Source organism: Hetaerina americana, unplaced genomic scaffold (genome assembly GCF_022747635.1).
Source record: "Hetaerina americana unplaced genomic scaffold, ioHetAmer1.1.p SCAF_71, whole genome shotgun sequence".
Lineage (NCBI taxonomy): Eukaryota > Metazoa > Arthropoda > Insecta > Odonata > Calopterygidae > Hetaerina > Hetaerina americana.
Genome location: NW_027287328.1, coordinates 1,791,637 through 1,815,353, shown reverse-complemented (window position 1 = coordinate 1,815,353; position 23,717 = coordinate 1,791,637). Strand labels below are relative to the sequence as shown.

Genomic DNA, 23,717 nt, shown 5'->3' with positions numbered 1-23,717 from the left:
GATTTATTTCCACGCAAGTTTTTCGCATGCAACGGTGGCGTTTATATCACTACTGTGTGTATGATGGCATAGAAATCAGATGAATTGTTTACAAAGCTTGCGTAGGGCAAAAATAATTCTCTTTCGCTACTCGTCTACCTTAAACTAAAGGGCCAGGCTAATGTGATTCCTACTTTACTTGAAATGACTATTTGCATAGAGCTTAGCAGGTTTAAATTATTGAAAACAGTAGTCAACTGGCTGAATTCAGATTCATCTGACACCTATATTATCATTATTCAAAGTTACTTCGTTGAAGATAAAAGAGCGAATTGATTTCAAATCATTCCGCTTCCTGGAACTGTGTTTCATTTTCATTAATGGAAGAAGGCATTTCCGCGTTAGAAGGGTTTCACAGCCAACGAATAGCACTGGGCCCGCTAAGAACTTTCAATGACGTGCCATTCGTGGGACGATGTTCATTGTGATTGATATGAACAATAATAGGTGGAATAATGACAAAAGGCTACTTTTTCGCCACCAATTAAGAACACAAAAAATCTACGCCATGAATTTCGTTGAAATTTGATACTCATTTCCACAGACGTGAAACATAGATATTTTGAACCAAAATGAATATTTTTCTACAGTAAAAACCTTTAAAATATAATATCATTGCCAGATATTTGATAAAATCGTTCTCATATCGTCTTTCAATTTAAGACATTGCTGATATAGATCTAACTTTTATTCTAAAAATATATAAAGATAAAAAAACATTTTAAATTTAATCCTACAGTTTACATTTTAAATCGCACCACCTTAATGCCATGCTCGAAGGAAAATGTAATGATGCCAAAAGTCATAGTTCAGGGCAACTCAAAGAAAAGACATTACAAAATAGCACGGGGTGAAGTATAAACCATAGAAGATGGCAGCAAGTTTCTCAAAGTCATGCTCTTTCTAAGCTTTTTTAAGTCTCAAATATCAGACATCATATTGTTATTGCTATTAACGATGATAAAACAGCTCCTAATAATATCCATTGAAAATCGCATAAAAAGTGCAATTTCATTCAATGTGCAGTTCGTGCAAATAGTGCATTGTTTCGGCGTAGACCAGAAGAAGGAGAAAAGGGCACGGCGCCATTAGTGACGGTGCGGCTCTCCGATTCTTCTTGACGATTCCCACCCCGCCCTCCCCCTCCCCTCCCCCGCCCTCCACCACCCTCGCAACGTCTCCTCCCTCCACCCCCGTGTCCTTTCTTCCGCATCCATCTCCGTCCTCTCCCCTCCTTTTTTGTCTCCACACCGTAATCCAAAATTCCTCTTTCCACCACCGCTAACCAAAAACCCTCCCTCCTCTGTCCTTCCGCACTCCCAAACGCCCTTTACGCTCCCCTGCCTCACCCGGTCTCTCCCCTAGCGAACCCTCCCCCTGGCGGGCGACCCCTTTCTCTCACGTTTCCGTCTCCTTTTTCCCCCGGACTCCTCCTCCCGTCCTCCCTCTTTCCCCCTTCACGTCCCTGTGCCCACCCCTCCCCCTTCGCCCCACCTCCTCCGCCCCTTCCGTGGGGCGGACAATCGAAGCCGTCCTACGCAGCTTCCCTTAATTCCCGACTCTCCCGGATCTGCATGCCTCTCTCATTCTCCGTCCTCGACGGCAAATCCTCCAGCCCTCAATCCCCTCACTCCTGTTTCCCCTTCTCCTTACATTTCCACTCTCCCCCGAAAGCTAACCACGTCAGCCCCCTTCCCCCCCTCCTCAGCCTCACTCGATTATTTTATTTTTATGTAGTCGTTTCTTTCATCGACTGTCATTTACTTTTCCGCGGTCGAGTTTTTTTTTTCTGTGGCGCTCAAGTGCGTGCGCTTGACCGTGTTCATTTTCACTCTACTTCTGCGTCGCCGCATAAGTTGTTTGAGTTTCGTTGGCAGAGAATAATTGCATTGGAATTTCTAAAGATTTCCTCCAAGTTCCGCCCTGGCGTCACTTTGGTTTTGCTCAAACATCTGTTCTTTACTTCTGGGTGTTCTTGGGCCGCCTCGTCGGCGGAGGGAGTGGAGATACTCAAAGCTTTTGCATTGAGATGACGAGGGTTCGAATCCTGCCAGCGTGGATACTTCTCTTACGTTTTCTTCTTAAGCTTGGCTGGCCCATTTCCGTCTTCATGTTTCTGCATCAAAAATAACTTTCTTGCAGGTGAAATTTTGTAAAAATATCTGTTTATTTAATAAGAAGGATTTAACGAGAGTTTTATTTTTTATAACTTTATGAGTCTCCATTTCTGCTTTTTCATGGCTTCTGTTTAGTCTAATAAATTATATAACGATAAAAAACGTTTTATACGCTGTTTGTTTACATGGGTGTTTTTCGTAATTTGATAGATACTTGTTAGAAGGATTGGCCATTAGTTTGGGAATTTTCCAGTTAGTTCTCTTCTTTCCATGATACCTTCACCGTTTGGAGTAAATTTTATGGTTGTTAATTTAGACAATTTTAATTTAGTCTCGCAATCCATCCATTAAATTTTCTTTTTTTTTATAACAGATTATAGAAGATATTCGTTGAGACATAGGTTTTAGGCTGTAAATGTCTCATATTTTTCTCATTATTTATACGATATAAATCATTTTTCCTGTTTATTGTAATAAATAATACAACTGGTTCGATCGAATATTGAGGTCTTTATGGTCTAAATTACACCAGATGCGTAGACGCTTTTGGTAGATAGTATATTACGCCTCAGGTCCTTGGTTTTTTTCTACCAATCAATTTCTAAGCGATTCATTCAACAGGCTACACTAAGTCGAATATTGAGGTCTTTATGGTCTAAATTACACCAGATGCGTAGACGCTTTCGGTAGATAGTATATTACGCCTCAGGTCCTTGGTTGTTTTCTACCAATCAATTTCTAAGCGATTCATTCAACAGGCTACACTAAGTCTCTCCAAAATGTTGAACCACTTTACCCTAGACTAATTTTTCCTACACTTTTCACGGTTTTATGACCAACAGATAAAACAATACCGACATCTATTATCCTGATCAAAGGTAATTTATCTTTCTGAATTTTCAAAGTAATGCACTGCAATCCATCATATTTATTGCGAAAACGTGCTCCACTTGTGTAAATTCACTCTCGAATTCACGCTTCAGATTCTTCCAAGACACGCTTTTCCACACCGTTCTCCATGTCCCCAGTTTTGCTATGATGTATTTGGTGTAAATAAAGTGCTCCTTACTTCATTCTATATAATTCTCTAACCACATTAGATCCCTAAATAACCTTCCTCTATCCTTTCAGCCGACTTTCCGGTGTCTTTCACTCACCTTTCTAAATTGCATGAATAAGCGCAAACACGTAGGCTTAATTATATTTCGGCCTTCGAAACCCTTAAACGTTCTTATAATGTGAAAAGATTGTTGAGGACAAGGCAAGGAAGATAATTGTGTGAAAAAATATCATTATTGATACGGATTCATCGATGAAGGTAATTAATAGTCAATATTCTTGGGCATGTACAGTTCAAGGAATTTTTAAATAATGAATGACCAAATAATTACAATTTCCTTAAATAAATAAATTAATGACTACCAAGACTTATTTTAATAAATATAATCATTATTGTTATTTAACTCATCATTTACGGCGGAAAATCGTAATTGTTTGGCCATATTTCACTTGCATTGTATCTTGCCTGGATCTACGCAAATATAATCTTGAATTTTAGCATTTGGCTCTCTTGTCCTCACGCGCCACTTTTGAGTCACCTCGTGGTCACCGAAATGCGGAACTGATGATTAAGGCCATAGTAAAGTGTGTTTGTTAAAAATTCCGTCCGAGCAGAAAAAATTATCCTGTTCCATCCTTTCGCTTTTGATTCCTCCCCTGAGCACATTCGCGACGGAACGGGAAAGGGAATACGGAAGTCCACAGAAGACTAGAGCAGCCCGGTTTATTCTGGGAAACTGGAGAGCAGAGGCAAGAGTCGCGTGTACTATTGGGGCCTGAAGAGTAGTCGGGGAAACCGTGACGGACGGCCCCCCGAAGTTACGTCACGGCGACCGAAATCTCCCCCTTCTCATCCCATTTCCCCCCCCCCCCCACCATCGTCGTCACCAGGCATCATCTCCGGCCAAACCTCCTAAATGGGCGACGTTGTTTATGGGGCGCCGCTAGACTCTGGATGGGCAAACGGGGATCATTACGTATTTCCTGCCGCGCTCGTGGAATTGCTTCGCGCGAGACAGATGCTCCCCCATCTCAGCTCTCCGCAGACCGTGCCCGTTGGTTTGCATAAACTCAAGGATACTGCCGTTTCATCCCCGCATCATTTTCGTCACCCACGAGTGCAGCAAATTTCTAATCAGAACGCGGAACCCTTGCGCATGTCACACACATGAACCTCGAGATATCCTCCTTGTGTAACAATTGGCACTTCATCATATGTGGTATGTGAGAAATAAAGCTCAACGTACTATAAATCTGCACACGTTGTTTGTCTTATCCTGTAATCACATGAAACTGTCTGCTGTAAACGCACCTCCTGGCAACGCGATTCAGAATTGTAAGGCAGTGCGAGCATGGATTTAAGGTTCAGGAGTCCACATAAAATTCCGATATCTCCCAAATGGCTGCATATCTGGAATGGTCAATAGTTTACGCTCGTTTTAAGGAATCCACTTGTTACGGCTCATTGAGTTCATGTTTTTTGTTCTTATAAAGAACTTTCCATGCATCACGTTACAGACAAGAATGGTGTAGAGGTGCAGAAAATTACAAGATGGATGGATAAGGGAGGGGTCACAAGAATTGTGAAATCAAGTGGAAACGTCCCAAACTTGGCACGATAAAAGCGACAGCCAGCAATAATAAAAGAAGTTATTTTCGTGTTCAAGCGTGTGGAATAAACGATAGTCAATCGCAATTTATTATCTTGTTTTTTTCATACAGTTCTAAAAAAATCATTTCGAGACTTCATCCATTCCTTGCATTCCGAATCGCTCTTCGTTTGCCCGTTTCCAAACTGTCAAGGTTCGGTTCATAAAATATGATGCTCATGTGGAGTGGTTGTGTGGGAGTGAATCCATGGAATTGGCATGTCAGACAGGTGGTTTCGAAAGGAAGCTTACAAAACTACAAATTTCTTGCAGCCAACACCAAAAAACGACATCATCTTTCTAGAAACCCACTGGTCTCCCGTCCACTGGGGTGATCTCGGTCCTGCCCTCCACATTGGGGACGCAATATCTGCACGATAACCATAGATATATTGAAATCACATCCTGCCAATGTTTGGACGAATAATATTCATCCCCAAGTTTACCTTAAGGGCAGCATGCAGAAAAATATAAGAGTGAGTAATGAGGAAGATGAGCTGTAAGGATTATTAAAAAAAATGGTTTATCATTTTTCCCAACAGTTAACCGGTTTAAATCTAAATAAGCTGTATTTATTGGATGTAAATCACATCATCGCTGCCCAAAATCACATCTGAATCTTAGACTTTAATGAAATAAAAAGTTTCAACCAACCAATTCTACCGAAGTAAGCGAGCCAAAATTCCTCGATTTTATTTTAAATAACCTACATAATTGGACTCAATAATAAAAATTTCATGTGTTTACATTCAAAATCTAGATAAAAATTGTGACAGTTAATAGTTTACTATTAAAACTATACGTAACAATAATTTTTAATGCCAATAATGCTCTTGGTAACAGAACTTTGACTTTTTTCTGCGGAAAAGTTTGTATCAAACCTCTCGATAAAATGGAACCGAACTATTTCACTTAAGTCTTGAGTCATTACATGTACACTAAATGCCAAAATCATTTTCTCAGAGAACTTTTCTCCATAGTAAAATTATGTGTAATTCAATTTGAAGTAAGATAATTAAATAATTTTAATCAGAACTTTGCTATTTCTTTAGACTCAATAAAGCAGCAAGCTTTGGGATTCCTTGTGGGTTCACAGGTAATCCATTTCCATTTGATTTGATTTTTATTGAGTGTGGCCTTTACCTGCTAGTTGTAATCCTAAAGCGCATAAAAGCGTGTTGTAGTTTTTGAACGTTGTTCGTTTGGTTAATATTTGAAGACCCGCAACGATCTTGTCGTCTCAGCTTTCTCTGCTGCAAATGAACTGCACGTGGACAAAGGGTTTTACTAAACATAATTCAAATTTGTTGCTGAAAAATCTTACTCGTGATTAGTTAGCTACCATAGGTAAGTACAATTTACAGTAAACAAAAGAGTGAGTTACTTTAATACGTGTTATGGGATTTAAGGATTTCTTTTTCACGTTGGTTAAAGCGTATGAGTGCATTAATGTATAGCTCAAGGGTAAGCCGGCTGACTACTGCTGATTATAACTCAGAAAAGACCTAGTTCTTACTTATCAAAAGTTATTTCAGTTGAAAACTGGAGAAAACTAATAACAATGTGTATTTATAAGTACAAATATATAATTAAGTAAAATTTATAGTATGTGCCAAAAATTACTCAAAACATGTAATAGTCAAAACTACTTAGGCGATTTTCACCATCTAGTAGTCAGGATTCATTTATGGACATTATGCCTTTTATTGTCATACGTAACCAAAGTAAGATGTAATAAATTGCTAGAGGAAAACGATGACAATATTTACCGTTTTATTCTTCAAGCAAACGAAGGATTAGGCGGAATAAGCAACTATTTAGTCAGTTTCGCTAAAAAAAAACGTTTTATGAGTCTCGCATAATTATTATTAGAGCTTGGCATAATATTAACACATTTTTTTATCATAGCATTCATTCTTTTTCCACATAAAGAATATTATTTCCTCAATTTTCAAACTAACTAATTGAGAATTATAAAGAAATGATATTTTTCAAACTTGTAACCTTGATCTTCCTAGTTGAACTTTCCTCGAAGTTGTAGTTGTTTTCAAGTTATATAATTAGAGATATTTGGAAACAACTCCATGGTTGTGACAACAGTTATTTTGGGTTTTCTATTCAAAATAGAAAAATATGAAATAAAACAACCAAGAGGGTATAAATAAAAAAAATTAAGAATTTTGATAATCAATAAAAGCTATTTTAACCAGTCTATGCATCTCGTCTCTCTTGTGGGCTATTTCCAGGGATTTCGATTAGAAATAACTTTGAAATTTTGGCACATTGACATAGATAATAAGCAGGCAGCAATAAATAATTAAGTAAGACTATCATTATAATATTAACCATTTTTAAGATATTTTCTTGCGAAAAATGTAATCGACAGAGTCCCCACAATCATTCAGACCCATCATGATATGACAAAGCATAACGAACCATATTGCGAATGTTTCATATTTTATCTATTTTAGGAATTGTATTACATATTTTAGTCATTTTTCCTCAACGAGAATCGGCTATAGCAAAGAGAATATTTTGAAATAAAATACTTCAGGAGGAAACAAATGATGCAATCTTTGCGTGATACTTTGGTAATTAATATAAAGGTAAAAGTCAACAGGCTAGAGATTTTCACTCCTATACCATATTAACTGGATTTGATCACTCTTGATCGAATAAGTATTGAATGCTAATCAATTAATTCATGAAACAACAATGAAAACGACATATTTTTAAATTCCTTCCAACATATCCAAATTCCGATCAACGGCATTAAAAAATTCTGGATTGGGTAAAATCAATTAAATCTTTCAATACCGCTATGAAAATACAATGTGTTTATTATCACTGTTACACCTTGGTAAAATATTCACAGTACATGCATGGAATCGCTGCTCAACATAACAACATAAGCCTAGGAATCGCGCGGAAACACAACCACGCTAAGACTCAATGCTTTCCTTTTTAGGACTATATACAGAACAGGTTTACAACACAGAAAATGTCACCTTCGATTCAACTCCTAGCTTTAAAGTAGAACATCCATCATGGGACCGCTGAGTCTCTGGTCAAAATGACGCGGTCCTAAGCGAGAGATAACCAACGCGAGACAGCCACAGACGGAATTATATTTTTTATGTAGTCACACAGAGTGGTTATTACCTATTAAATCTTTTTTTGACGGTGGTGCTTAAAATTGAAGGTGAGAACAGTTTTTTGGAGGGATTTAAAGGTGAGACGACTCGGACACTGCTCTGGAAAGGTAGCAATCAAGGCCATTGTGACCTGGAAGATCTCCACATTTCCTTTAATTTCACTGTTTTATCAATCACGAGAAGGCTTTCGGATATCCATTACCATTCTACCCGTGGCGGGGACAAGAGGATAAAATAACATTGAGGCGTTCATTTCACCGTGGAAAGGAAAATGCGATTGGTGTTTTTTCACAATCGGCACCTCTAGTTCTTTTTCAATCGAAACACTTATTTTCAAGATCCAGATATTTTCAAAACATTGATTTATTTTTCTCGCCAATCAAGACGTCCGAGGTATGTTACAAAATTCCCGGCTGTGAATACAAAAATACTAATTTTGAAGGTAAATTGCATAGTAAATTTAATTTCAAGATCCCGACAAAAAGATTTCAATCGAGGTCCTATCTTCTACTCTTCAATAGCGATTTTGTGGACGACGCCGAATTTTTTACGCTCTAAGAAGATAGTTGTAAACATTTTGACACCGAGATACGGTTAAAACTTCGTGTGATGATGTATGAAAATTTCATAAATATATTTAAATGATTCATGTGGAAACCACTTTCCATGAATCCTTAATTTATCTTTCAAGTGTTTTAATCTATTACAGTCTAAATAAAAACTGGCAGCTGATATCAATCAATTTAATAAGGCCCTAAGTTTTATCAGTGTTGCCTGATGTGAGGGAGACAGAAATAATTGGAAATAGATATGGAAATCATCAAACTGTTTAGGAAATATTTCCGTATTTAGCACTTTAACAATGAACTTTCTCAGGACGGCATACAGAGCTGGAAAAGAGAATGATTCTTAGATATAACTTTAAAAATAACGATAAATATTAAAACTGAATGGAAAAATTAGGTCATGACGCAACGAAACAGGAATATTCATTTTTCAGAGTGACTAGAATTATGTGCGTAATGTGCGTATCAATTACGGTTTCGTAAACGGACCCTAGAACTAGAAAACAATGAACTGTCCCCAAAGAATAATGGCGACCATGAAACATCATACTGAAATTGATTATATCAACAGTGCAGGAGAAAACTTATTACTAAGAAAATATAATTAATACAAGAAATTTTCGATTTGTAGAATATTGCAGGAGATTCTTTTAACCTAGCCGCAGTATGAGAGCTCCTCGTCAATGGCAACACTGATTACCACTTTCTGTTAAATATTCCATCAGTCAAAAAATGAAAATATTGTCTTCTTTAAAAAGATATCATTAATAAATGTAAAATTAAACAAATGTACCATGGACCATCACTCGGACTCGAAGATGAAGGGATAAGAGTTGAAAATATAAAAAAAACATCCTGAAACAGATATATAATTTGGGAATACTAGTATCAGCGGCCGGTTGAACAATTTTAACCCAGTTTAGGGTCATGCAATTGAATTTTTGCAACAATTTTGGGATCACCGAAGTTTTGCCGTGTACTAATTAATTATATTCTCCATTACTCTCTCTCTCTCTCTCTCTTATTAAGCTATCAAAGTAATTTTTGTTAATAACAATTTTCCCGAATACTGAGATTTATCTTTGATTAATAAAGACATCCCAACAACAATTACTTCAAGGAGGCATCTCTCTGATCCCTCTCACTAATTTTTCTCCAGCTTGACACTCAACATTGTGGTTACTTGATGAGTTTACGAATAACTTGAAACCTTTTACGATTTAGCACTACGTAAACGACTTTCCTAAGTAGAGACGACATTGATTTTTAGTCTGTGGTGTTTAGAAATTCAATCGTACTAAGTGACTGTGGCGTCCATCGAACCGCGAATATATATCGAATTACATATATACACATTAAAACGGTGAATCTATTTACTGGCTGTTGTGGCGACTTATTACCTCAACAATAATCTTGAAAACACAAGGCAACGAAAATAGAAGCAAGAGAGACTTCATTGAAAAAATTGAACAGGAAGTCCCAATTTTTTAGTGTATTCACATTTCCGATGGAGAAGAGAAAAAAACATTTTACAGCGAACTTCACTCCAGCCACGAACTTCGGCGATTTTTACCATTGAACAATTTGGGAAAAAAGATTTATTTCACTGTGCTTAGAAATAGAAGGTCTAAAATTTAAAATACACATTTATTTTTTATTTGACTTTCTTTATCGACATTTTATGCTAAATATAAACGACATTCCATTCATAATCCCACCTAAGTATTGTATAAATGATTTTCTCGAATATCGGACTCCGGAGTCACACCGCTAACTATAACAATAGGTGTGATCAAAGGAATATTTTGACTAGAATTTCTTATGCAGCCTTTCACGGAAAAGTATGTAATTCATTGTTTTTTTATTCTTTTTACGCTCATGAAATGTTTAAAAAAATTACACCATTCGAATAAATGTTCATAAAACATTTAACAACCAATATTTTGTAATGGTATCTTAAAAATGCCGTAAAACATTTTTTTTAAAGTTCAGAAATGTGAATGCATTTCATTATTTCAATTACATATTTACATAATAACTGTAAGGACATTAAAAATAGCTTTGTATTGCATTGTTGGGCTCATCTTGGTTGCCACGGCACATTTCCATCTCAGCATTCATTCTCCCTTTCACTCACACTGCAAGCTCACACACGCACTCAGACACGCACGCACGCACAAGAAACCAAAATCAGGCAATCACATATTCGGATGCTATCCATCCGTAAACTGTATCTCCGCAACTCGGTCACTCACGTAACACCTAAAAAAAACCGCTCCCATTGAACCATTAAGTCTGTGAAAATACAAAAAGAAAAAATCCCAGCCAGGCTTTGAAAGTTTTTAGTGTTTACGCAAAACGTTCTGTCATTGAAAAATAAAACAGGATGAATCACATGGCGGAAAAATTCATTTTTAATGCCCCGTCCGTCGCTTTTTTTGTACCTAGTCAAAAAAGAACAAAAATCACAATCTCTGCAATCGTGCTACAATGGAACTTTAGCACGGGTGAACAAAATAAAGGTTCGTTGTAATCAAAACAACACGTTGCGTTCACTTTCATCTTGCAGCAGCTTAAAACCGCAGTCTCCCGAATTGATAGCCCAACGGCGAAGTCTGCGGGAGCGTATTTATATCTCCTCTTTACTCTCACTGGAAGGACTGAGTGTATTCCGCGGTCATAGACACATAAAGTCCCGTCAAACCAACCGCTGCGAGAGTGGGGGAAAAGTTCCACACCGTAATCAGTTGGAATGAAACACTCTGGTTCCATGTGGAGATACCCACGGTTTAGCCCCATTGGCGGCGGAAAATTCGAGAGCTTCGGCAACGCCCCCGTGTATGTGTGTCTGCGTGTCAGTCCCGGTGGCGTTGCGAAGCCGAACTGGGGGGGTTTCTGCAGGGCCCTAACAACGAGTCGAATTTACCCACGTGCCCTCCACCGTGGGCCCACGCCTTCACCAAGGCCTCCAAACGCAGCCATCTTTGTCCGTCGATGGATCTGCGACACCTTCCACCAAGTCCTCATCATCCTCGGGGAGACGACCCTCAACCCTTTCGGCGGGCACGCCTTGGTGAACTGCCGCGACCAAGTCTTCCCGAACCACCTCCGAGCCGGAGGGGTACTCCGAGCAGACCTTCCCGGAAACCCCGACCTCCACCCCGGGCTCGCCTTCCACCCCGACGACGACCCCTTCCACTGCCTCCATCCTCTCCCCATCCTCCTCCACATCCACCCTCTCCTCCTTGACCTTCTTTCGCGAGCAGTCCAGGGGCTCCTCGTCGAATTGCTGTTCGTCTCCAGGGCCCCTCGATACTACCGCACCACTCCCTCTGCCTCCCGCCTCCTCCTCGTCCTCCTCCATCGCCTCCTCCTTCACCCTGACACCGGCCTCGGCCCAGGAGCCGTCCGGACTGACGGCGGCTGAGGAGCAGGGCGTAGGCAGAGCCCCGGCGCCGACCAGGGGCGGAGACGAGGCGGATGAACCCTCCCCCGCACCGGCCCTGCCGCCCGCCGCGGCTGCAGCCAGGTGTACATAGTGGCTCGGGAGAAGGAACACGACCTGCCCGTCTGGAAGCCGCGACGGAATGAGCTGCAGGACGGACATCAGGGAGGAGGCGGCAGCCGCGGCGGCGGCGGCGGCCGGGGGCAGCAGAGGTCCCTGTCCAGCCCCACCAGGTATTGGGCTAGGGCTGGAGGAGTACGGCGAGGGCGCGGGGGAGAGGGACGATGAGGTCGACGAAGGTGTGCAGGCTGGCGGGGAGGTTCCGGAGAAATTCGGCGGCGGCCTGGCCCCGCTCATCATCAGGGCCATCATCATCTCCGCCGTGGCCTTGTTGTTGTTCTCATCACCAGGGAACCCAGGCCCTATCCTCCGATTTAGATCCCGGGTGGGCACGGGCCGCGCTGTCGCTGGGTTCGGCGGCTGCTTCTGGGGCGGCGGAGCCGGCATGCCCCGCGCCGTGTCAAGGTCCGCCACGCAGGCATTGAGGTGCCCGAGGAGGCGATGCTTGAGAGAGGAGAGCTGGTAGTAGGCGTCCTGGCCGCCCCTCATATCCACCTCGGCGGACGGGTCTTCCTCGCCTTCGTCATCCTCTGGGGAGCTGCCCTCGCCAACCTTACCACCCCTTCTGGCTGGGCAGCGACGGGGTCTGGGCCGGGGTCTCGTCGGCCGCTGGACGCAGAAGGAGTCGAGGAAGCGGGCAACCTCCCGGGCGCACTCGGAGAATCCGGCCCGGTACCTGGCTAGGAGTTGGGCGGCGGCTACTGGGGATTCATGCTGCTCTGGGGCAGGTGCCCCGGTCGGGGGCGAGGATGGTGGTGCATCGGAAGAAACGGGGGCGATGGGCCCCAGGGAGCGCTGCCTCTGGAGGTGACGGACCGTTAGCTCTAGGATGTCTGCCTTCTCCAATTTCGAGTGCTTGGTGTTCTGCAAAGAATAAAGTACTCTGAATTAATGCACTGCTCTTTCTATCCTCCTCTGAAAACTACTCGAGTATATAAGCCTTTAATTTAATCTTCTAATGCATTACTAAATTATATTTTTTCCATGACCGACTCAATGCTCTTGACGAATCAGCTTTGTGTAACCGAAATACGCAACCATCTATCACATTTCAAAGTAAAGATTTAAAATAGTACGATGCGTGTCGGGTGACAAATGATTAATTTTTATTTTCATTTCCTACATGTGCTAATTCTTTACTGAAGTTTCTCAAGTGATGATGGCCGAATCGCAATTTGAGTGCTTCGTGGAAAAAATTAGACGAATTAATAAAAATATATCTAATTGGATTGGAACTTTACGGATATATTTTACAAGAGAACTTGTAATTGAAACACAATGCCAGTCATATGCCTTTACTATACATATATTAAATCCACCTGTATCTGGCTAATATTTTATACCTGGCAGAGAAATAAATATTTTCCTTAAAATCGAATACCTTTACCATTTTCTAAAATTAATATTAATCATTACTCGGTCCCAAGTAAGGAGGTAATTATTCTTCCTGATCTCGCACCAGATCCTTCCACTAAATAAAAGACAAATCCAAATCCTGCCTTATATTTAGTGCATAAGAGAGTATCGGTGTGGAAATAGATAAATACTGAGGATGAAAATCGCATAAGTAGTGCAACAAGGTAAATTACTTATAGCAAGGAAAGCCATTCCAGGAATCTCTCGCGCCTGTCAAAAAGTATAAACTGGCGGAACGAAAAACTGTAGACTGAAAACAGAAAAGCTACTAAAATATTTCATAGCTCCTTATTTTGCTAAGAGCGAGCTAAAAATACATAACATGTGAAGGGGGCGAGTTGTATGACAGAATAACTGTCATTAAATGGGTTTGATTTAATCAATAATTTTTTTCTAGGGTGGCTCCTAAAAGAAAGGTAAGGAAATTAAAGTGTACATAATAATTGGGGTCCTAACATTTTAATAGGATAGTTAGTAACGGAAACCTAGAAGAAATTTTCTGAAACCTTCATCAACGATTAATGCCTTCAGACATAATGAAAAGTTCGTGATTTCCGTGCAATTTAGAGTCCAGGCAAGTAAGAGTGGAAGTCCAGAGTAGAGGCAAGGTAAAGAGCTAATAGCGGTTATAATGAAGACAAAATATACAGTGCCATCATATCACACATTTATTTATTTTGACCTGGAAAAGATCGGCAATATACGTTACAGATTCGTTCGAAAACAGAAATATTGATATTCTATGATTTCGAGATAATGTTCACCATTAATTAATAACTAGCGATAAGAATCCGCTTTTTTGCTACTAGACTTGGGCTTTGTACCTAACAATAAAATTTCATTAGATATTTGCCCTCTAAAAAGGTGATGTTTTGAGTTATACTTGCTAAAGGGCTCGAATTTTCTTCTGAAAAATAAACCAAAGGCTTTTATTTAATGCCAAAATACACATATCTATCCCAAATTTCAATCAGGAAAGAGCATACATATTAAATATTATGAAAATAACCAGTCGCGAATTTGCTCTATGCTGGATTTTAATAAATAGATGCTCCCAATAACATCACGTTTCATTAAATGTAGATGCCTCTCCGTAGGCTCGGTTTTCACATAGTGTGGCCGATTACCCGTACAATGTTCAAGTTTGCGGTAAAAACCTATCACCCATGCACGGATCATAGTCACCTTTCTAACTGATAGAGAGTAAAAAAATGACTCACTTTGTTCTCACTCACCTCAAGACGCGCTGAGTCTAGGATAAGTGTCTTGAGAACTGCCAGCGACTGGTTTATCCTCGCCCTTCTTCTCTTCTCCATGAGTGGCTTGTTTGCCTGAAATAGACAAGAAGATTAACAGATTAATTATGGCTTACTCGAGGGGTAATAATAATACATCGGCAATCAGAAATGGCATACCATTTATCAGTTTAAAACAAAGTTTGATTTAGTTAACAATAACTTTTTAATAAAATTAACGTCAACATTAAACTCAAATGCACAGCATAAGTCAAATTTAACGGTGGTTACATATACAGTAGCATGTATGATATTGCATGAGACTAAAACAAGTTAAATATCAGAGATGTATTAATACAAAACGTTATCTCGCGACTTACGACGATATTGTTACCAGATTCCTCAATATAGCATGGCATAAATTGAAATGTCAATTAAAAATTTTACGATTAGAATAATAATCTGTCTCCCGCTGATTTCATTATCTGTTCTTATCTATCATGGAGTTTGAAACACAATAAATTTCATCTTTAGTTATACGCAGTATTAAGGAAATACTGATATACAAAACGTATGAATGCTAAAAATTCCAAAGAGGCATTAACACTTGATCTGTTCATGGTAAAACAAGTCTAGTATGAACCTTTTTACTTTGCTAATCATTGACTGAAATAAATTTGCATGAAAAATAGACCTTATCTTAATATTAGAACAAAACTTCTGCGCTATTGAATTCTTCTGAAATTATGAATTTACATTTAGTTTACATATATATATATATATATATATATATATATATATATATATATATATATATATATATATATTACAGATGATGATAATGAGATGATGTACATGATGTACGTATACAGGTATATTTATATACACATATACTATATGTAGATTTAGTAAGAAATTAATTGCATTAATAGGAAAAGGAATACGAAATGAAGAAATTCACGAGCAAAATTAACTGTGTAAACAATTAGAGATATTATTCATTTGGAATTAAATTACAGTAATCAGTGTACACACAGCCCAATTAACAATCTTTACTATGATGTGATGATCATAACGGATTTTTAAAACTGCCACTCGGTTAAACTGCCCACATTATTAAGCTTATTAATTATCTTATCAGCGGTGACAATTTACCCAAGTATTAGCGAAAGGGTAGAACGCTCACTCTGGTACAATTTATAAGACAGAAAGTAGGCTCAGATTAGTAAGCAATAACAGTTCGCTAATTAAGGATGTTTTCCAGATTTCCAGATTCTGAAATGGCAAATATTTTTTAAGAACAAATTTCCTCTGTTAAGTTTAGAAGGAATACATATAAATGTTTATTGGCTGCATTAATTGTGTACCATGAAATATTTACTTATTTAGAAAGAGCAAAAGCTTTTTCAAGCGGCATATTATTTGTCATAAATAATTAAATGAAGATTTGCAGAGGAAAACGGAGCAGTCAAAATAGTTAATTAATATTGTTTTCGGAAATATATATATACGAAAGGTTTATCTACTCTTAAAAACACTGAAGTTGTTGAGATTAAAAGAGCAGTTGTTTATTGAACAACTATTTTCGCCCATTGAGGTACCAAATACTGTATAGTGCTGGAACACGTTCCCTATTTCCGCGGAAACCTTGAACAACGAAACGCTAGTTGGACGATTAATCAGGTCAAAGTTATAAATTTTATTTTACTCAGGAAACGCTTTCTCGCCTATCGACCACTAGTTCCTATTCCGACCAAAAAAGATATACCATGATTCTAGGTTTTATTTCGTGCCCTGTTACGGATTCTTTTCCATTCCTGGTTTTTCTTTTTTACGAATTCAGGATCTCTGGACACCACGACGGTGCGCTTTAATTATTCGGGAACGGGAATTATTAAGAGTCGGGAAGAGCCCCCGCGCTGACCGAACAAGGGGGCGGACTCCCATGCCCATCGCCCTCGACACGCGCACCCAATTGACGTGCGAGCCTAGCGACCGGGGCCGAGGCTTGAATGTCACGCTCCCGTAAAGGCTCTCGCCTTAATTGAATGCGGTCCGCTCCAGCCATCCAAGCGGGAGGGAGAGGTGCGGGTAGAGGGCACGAGATGGAACTGGCGTCGTCGCCGGAACGAGCCCGCCATCTCTCCTCCTTCCCCCTCCCTCTCAACCCTCCCCAACATCCCACCGCTCCAACGCGGCGAGCGCTCTCTCCTCTCTCTCTCTTCTCTCTCTTACCATCCGTCTCATTCCTCCCACGTCCCCCTCTCTCTCCCATCCTGTGGGGCGGGTAACATCAAATGGCTCCCGCCGCCGCCGAAGGTCGCACTGGGTGGCGCGCGAGGGTGATGATGAAGGGACCGGTAGAGGGTGGGGACGGGAGGAGGAGGTTCGGTCGGAGGGAGGGAGGTGGACGGACGGGGCGAGGTTGGTTAAAAAAATAACGAAAAAAAGGAGCCGGAGTTTTTCAGGAATGTGACTCAGTCGGGCGGAATGGAGCCGCGGCGCTCCGACTTCTCCCGCCTCTCTCTCCCTTCCTTCTCCCACTTTCCTCCTGGGCCTTCCATCCCTCTCTCTCTCTCTCTCCCGCTTCCCTCCTCTCCTCATCCCTTCTCTCTAAAGCACGCCCCCGCTTCGACCGCACGCAAACAATTTCAACGAGTAATCTTCGTTTCTGTAATTGCTTCCGTCGATTCATAAACATTTTTGTGGTTCCTCCCACTATATCTCTCCTTTCGCCTCCGTCGGTATGCATTCCCCTCTCCTTATGCTGCGAAATGAAAAATGTGCACCATAAAAACTCGCGAATTATTCGCTTCGGGAGCATAAGGGAATGTTTCAATGAATCAGTTTCTCCCTAAACACCTGCGGTAAGGATTCTCCGGGTCCACCTTCTGAGACGAAGCTTCCCATTAACAAAACCACTCAATTTTCATCGAAAATATGTGGTTAGTTATTGACGGAAATTTTCATTTATCCGATGTTCGAAATCCAAAATTTCCGACTCTCAGATCTGCTGAAACTTGCTTTATTTATGTAGGAGGAAGATTGAATATTGGCGCGGCGTTGTCCTCCATAATAATTTTTTACATTTAAATACATAACTACATAATGCTTATTTTAAACCATAAACATTCACCATGTTTGCAATGATGTCATGAATGAGTTTAATTATAAGCCTAAACGATTGAGTTGTGTTTAAACATCAAGAGACTTTGTGATGTTCATTCTTCAATTCATGTAGAAATGATGGTTTGTATCCATTTTTCGATTTATCTATAATTTCAAAAATATTTCTTTATTTTAAATAATAATAAAAATCAATACTAAAACATTTCATTCATTAGTAAACCCTAGGAATTATAAAAATGAAAGTCGCAGCAACAACTCTTATTCCGTCATTAGCTCATTTCCTATTGCTACTCGCCTAATTTTGTAATAAGGTAAGTAATAAATTTAGCTCGGCGGGAACAAAGACTAATACAAGAGTTTGTCTGCGTGGCTGCCTAAGCCATAATAGAATAAAAGGTGGAATTCATCAAAGAAGGTAAAAAAATTCAGAAAATCGCATTCCCGATATTCTGATTACATATAATCCTAACTAAATTATTCAAAAGAACAATTAAGAATCTGTAGAGTGAAGGCAAGGAGGGAACTGAGGTCTGAAGTTGTCACTTTATACTTACGTAATTTCATCACTGAAATTTATCTATATTTCTCATATTTTTTCAGATTTTAAATTTCACCTACCCATTACCAACACGCATATACCCAATTTAACATAAATCTTAGAGAAATTTTTTTACTAAAGTACAGTATAAAATTTCATTTTTCAGATACTGATATTATTCTTGGGTCAGTATGCGTATGATTATATTGGAATTTTCATATTTAAGTCTAATGAAATATACTTCTAAGTTGCAAAGATTTAATAGTATTTCTGAGCCCTAAATTGTATTACCTCATCAATAGCTAAATCATTAAAGTATGCAAGAAAATCCCATTTTATAGGAATTCCGACGTAATCATCCACTTTCGATCACTTTATGGTCCATAATTACATAACATTCGGAAATTTCAAGAATGCACAATATACTTACAGGAAAAATATTAGTTTTTATCAATATTTTAGACACTTCGGATCTCCACCTTGTGTCCATGATTTTATTTTCCAGAGAAATAATTAATCTACTCCAATCCGTAACTGTCAGGCAGGAAACCTTACTTTTCCCCCTCCCACGTTTCAAATTTCACGGAGATCGAATCAATTTCTACATTTCTGCACAACTTTTTCCAGATCCGGAGACCGATCTCCGTCCCCCCTGTCTCGATATCCCCGTCGCACTCCCCGCCAACGAGAAAACGGACGAACCGCCGAACAATCCGAGCTCAAGGGCGAGCGGGCACAGTTACATCTCTGGCGCACATAGAGTCGCGTGTACACACACACACACATCGAAACGTGTGCTCGGCGAGCACAGAGGGAGTGAGAGAGAAAGACATAAACACATACACATGCATATCGGGATTCCCGACGCCGCGTCCTCTCCCGCAGACGTGGAGCTCCCACATTTCCCGCGCCGTTCAATCATGGCACACCCGAGATGAAAAGAGCCCCCCTACCGACACATCTGTGCCACATTTTCCGTCCACTTCCAATCCTTGCCAATTCCATCTCCCCTCCCTCCCCTCCAGTCCACCCACACCCATCTCCTCCAACCCCCCTGTAGAGCACTCGCTCCTCTTCCGAGCCCCCGTTCCACACCCCTCGGGAAAACTCTCACCTCTCTCTCTCTCTCTCCTTTCCACTCACACCCGCCCCCCTAACCTCTCCCCAACCCTCCCTCCCTCTCGCGCATGGTTACCGCTCTTTTAAGCCCGGCTCGTTCGCCCCGACTCAATTGCCCGCACACGAGAACACCACCCTCCCTCCCTATGTCCGTCTCACTTGCTCCCCTACCCGCGCCCAACCAGTGGTCCGCCACACCATCCCATCCCATTTTTACCCCCCCCCCCACAGGAATCCCAACTCTCCTTCCTCCCCTCTCTTTGCTTCCCCGTCGTCTGGCGTTGTACGCGCTGTGCAGTCGCGCGAACGTCCCACGGGATTTGGAGCGGCTGGGGCCTAATTTCCGATTGCTTAGTTCTCCGCCGTCCTCCCTCCATCACTGCCCCCCCCCACCCTCTTCCATTTTCTCCCTCCCATTATGCCCTCTTTCCCTCCTCCTACTTTACTGTTACTTCCTCTTCGGCAGACTTTTAAATTTAATGGGGACAGAGAGAAATGCGGACACCAACGAGCAATCAGCTCTAATTACGTCGAAAAGCATTATAATTTACATATGACTTTAGAATATTGCACCAGGTGTAACGTGTACTAAAGTGAAATTTTTTATTTTCTTCGGTTTTGTCCATTTCATCGGTTTCTCTACGTGTAGCTGTCCATTTTCCAGTGTTATGTGTCGGTTGTTGTGTTTGCTTTATTTTACTGCGCGAGACATATCGCATTTCACTCTTCACTTACTCCAAATCTACTCGCTGGCTCCGTTGAGTTATACATCTCGATTCCCTCACACTGAATAGTCAATCGCTCAAAGTCGTCTACAGTTATGGCAAGCAATTAATCGTGCCAACCCTAAATTAATATACCTACTCCTCATTTGGATTTATTCAAAGACCAAAAGTTTAAGACTCACTGATATTGAATACCAAGGTGACCTGCGGTCACATTTTGACATTATTTTGCGATTCACATTTGAAATAGTCCAGTAAATGGAATTCTATTGTACAAGTTATTATTCTATCGCAAAAGAGGAGATTTCTTTTCCTAAGTGCTTTTATTGCTCTTATTTTCCACACTCGTACCACAAAGGCATTCGAGATTCAATCACTACGGAATTCGGGATGGCTGAAAAACTCACGGAGGAGGAGATATATCCCGATTTTCCGAGCAAACGGATTTTTTCCGGATAAAACGTGAAAATTTATCTTATCACCACTTATGATACGCATGCACATTTTTTTTAAACCTCGGTGAGCACGATTATTAAAACTAAACCATTCCCCAGGTTGCTATCACTTCCCATCGATACTCTTATCACTATGCCAAGTGAAATACGTTACCGAACGTTCACGAGGATATCGCTAGTGAACATTTCAACGCGATAATTAAAGTTTTTATTTTATTTTAAAAAGACATTCCCACTGATAAAAATCATTTTCGTCCTTCGAAAAGGGTACATGCTGCTTGAGGTCCCGGGTGTACAGATGTGTGTGTGTGTGTGTGTGTATATTATATATATATATATATATATATATATATATATATACACACACATACATATATATTCAAACACGAAAACCCACCATATGGTGAACAAATATTCATTCACATGGAAATGGTTCAAGTAGTTCAAGTCCCGATAATATATTTACAGTTGTGATCTGCTCGATTCCGCCTTCCCCACCTCTCCTGTGCTCATCTTTTATGTGTTCCCATCCCTTTTCCTCATAGCTATTTCAATGTGAATGAATATATATATATATATATATATATATATATATATATATATATATATATTGCGCAGAGAGAGCAAGTCTTAGGTTATATTTTGAGGATGAATAACGACCGGGAAATTACTGTGGGAAGGTTGAAAAAGTAATGAGAGAGAGAGAGAATTTCAAGTGTGGAGGGCAAAGGGGATGGGGAGGATGCGGGAAGAAAGGAATGGGCGGAAAGATCGGAAGGAAGAAGGTAGTTAAGTGGAAGAAATTAATCGGGGCGAGAGGGAGGGAGGGTTGCCGGGGGGGGGGGAAGTGCGGAGGGGAGTTCGGTGGAGAAGGGGTTGGAAAGGCAGTGGCAGTAATTACTCATTCGCTCCTTTCCCACGCCTTTTTCCCTCTCTCTCTCTCATACCCCTGCCCCTCACATCCCTTTCCGTTTTCGGACGAAATCGTTCCAAAATCGGTCCGCGCGCGAGAGCGAGCGCTCACATTAACAGGCGATTTTTATTTTATATACTGATACCGATCGACTGCGTTTCCATCCCTCTCTTTTTTTATTTACGTCCGATCGCTTTCTCCATCGCCCTCTCCACATCTCTCACACTCTCGCCGTGCTCTCAATCCTCCCTCTCCTTCCAATCCTACACCTCTACCTTTTCTCCCTCCACCTCGGCTTAATTACCAACTCCGGCGCTAAATCGGCGGTGTGACTTTACTTCGTAGCTCGATTAATGTGCCCCGATAACTTGGGGTCCGGTCACTCACCCGTTATCTGTTTGCGCGAGGAAATTGAACGCTGGGGAAGAAGGGGTGGTCGTCGAAATTGCCGCGGGTAGGAGAGGCAGGAGGAAGGAGAAGGGATAAAAATTCTTTCAATTTGAGAAAAATTCGCTCGAAAAATCTCCGCCGAGCCTCGGATTTACGTGACGCGCTAAATGGGGTTGAATTGTCTTCCTCTTTCCTTGCGCACAGTTAGTTCTGTGGTATATCGACGAATGCAAAGAAAGTGGGAGGATGAAACTGGGCTGAATATATTTTAGAGTATTCAGAAGGGAGGGTAAAAACGACAGGATCTCGCATCCAAAAACTGGCAAAATCTGGGTATAACACTCCATTAATTACGCAGAAAAAATTGTAGCCAAGCAATTAATTCTTTAGAAGTTCATCCAAACGAACTCATGCGCACCTTTTTCGACAGTCATTAGATCAAATATTTTTATGGCACATTACCATAGATATTCTTGTTATTCCAATTTTATATCTATCATCATGGAAAACGGAAACATCACTCACTCTTTATCAAATTTATTTACATAAAATGTTGTAATCACTTTAGCACTACCTTTAGGTTAGCACTTACATATCCTGTTTGCAAGGATTTCAAACAAAATCTCTTAAATTCATTCAATTTAAAAGTAAAGAGAAATTATCAATTCGTCAGCCAATAAAATATTAATACTATTCCAAGGATACATTCGAGGTAAGTGGTGTACTTCATAAAAATGTTTACGTAGAGAAAATAAGCCAAGCTCTTCGATATCAATCAAATATGCATGGGAATATCGACCTTTCGTTAACCTAACCAGTTCTCTTCGACAGTGACACAAGCCACCTGTTCGCTAGCGTGCAATTGCTGGATCTATGAATATTTTCACACCGTCCAAATATTCAAGAAAAACTCTTTTATGGGTATCTTTAAGCCCCACCGATGAGTTCGACGTTCCCGCTGTTTTTTTCTTCTCCGTGAGGGCAATCTGTGTGTGTGTGTGTGCATGTGTGTAGGTTACACAAAAAATGTCCATTTTGGCCCCTTTCCCGAGCAAACCATCAATCTCCCCGTTACATCGACTCCCACGGTATCTCAGCCATCGGGGGAGGGCGGCCGACGTTGTGTGCGGATGAGGCAGTTCACGGGTGGAAGGGGGGGCATGAGGGTGGGAGGAAGTGGGGTGGCGAAAGCCGATGGGTGGGCAAGGGAGAGAGGAGGAGGGGAGGGGAGAAAGGGCGACGGGGGGCGACGGAGGGCGTGGCGGAACTCAGGCGCGGCCGAGTTCATTAAGGGGGCGAAGTCCCCCCGCGCCAGAGGAAGTAGCTCGTGCCGCCGCTAGATGGAGAGGCGGTCGTACACCCCATTCCCACCCCTCTTCCCCCTACCCCCTCCTACGCGCCTAACCACCATGGCCGTCCTTAACCACCCACCCCAACCCCCTACTCTCTCGCTCCCATCCGCCCATTATCTGGGGTGCGCGCGTGTTCGTTTCTCCGTCTCTCGCGTGACTCCCGACGGATCCGCGTGTCGCCCAAGACTGCGAGGGTCGCCCAGGGGTTTACCCGGGGAGGAAGGTGGAGGGTTGGAGGAGTGGTAGTCGGGAGGAAGTGGACGGGCGATGGGAGGAGCAGGAGTCGGGGGGAGTT

General features: G+C 41.1%; 1 protein-coding gene across 2 annotated transcripts in view; it reads right to left on the bottom strand.

Annotated features, from left to right (window-relative positions):
* Positions 1–7,706: 7,706 nt before the first annotated feature.
* LOC139697275 (protein hairy-like) overlaps positions 7,707–23,717 on the bottom strand; it is a 163,482-nt gene continuing 147,471 nt past the window's right edge. Inside the window, exons 2-3 of one of the 2 annotated variants that reach the window (XM_071595931.1) lie at positions 14,787–14,897; positions 7,707–13,014 (exon numbers count right to left, since the gene is read on the bottom strand). In XM_071595931.1, the coding sequence (XP_071452032.1) occupies positions 11,542–13,014; positions 14,787–14,897 (1,584 nt within the window). In that variant the 3' untranslated portion in view covers positions 7,707–11,541. The remainder of the gene's footprint in view (positions 13,015–14,786; positions 14,898–23,717) is intronic. The other variant, XM_071595932.1, reaches the window with a different exon arrangement.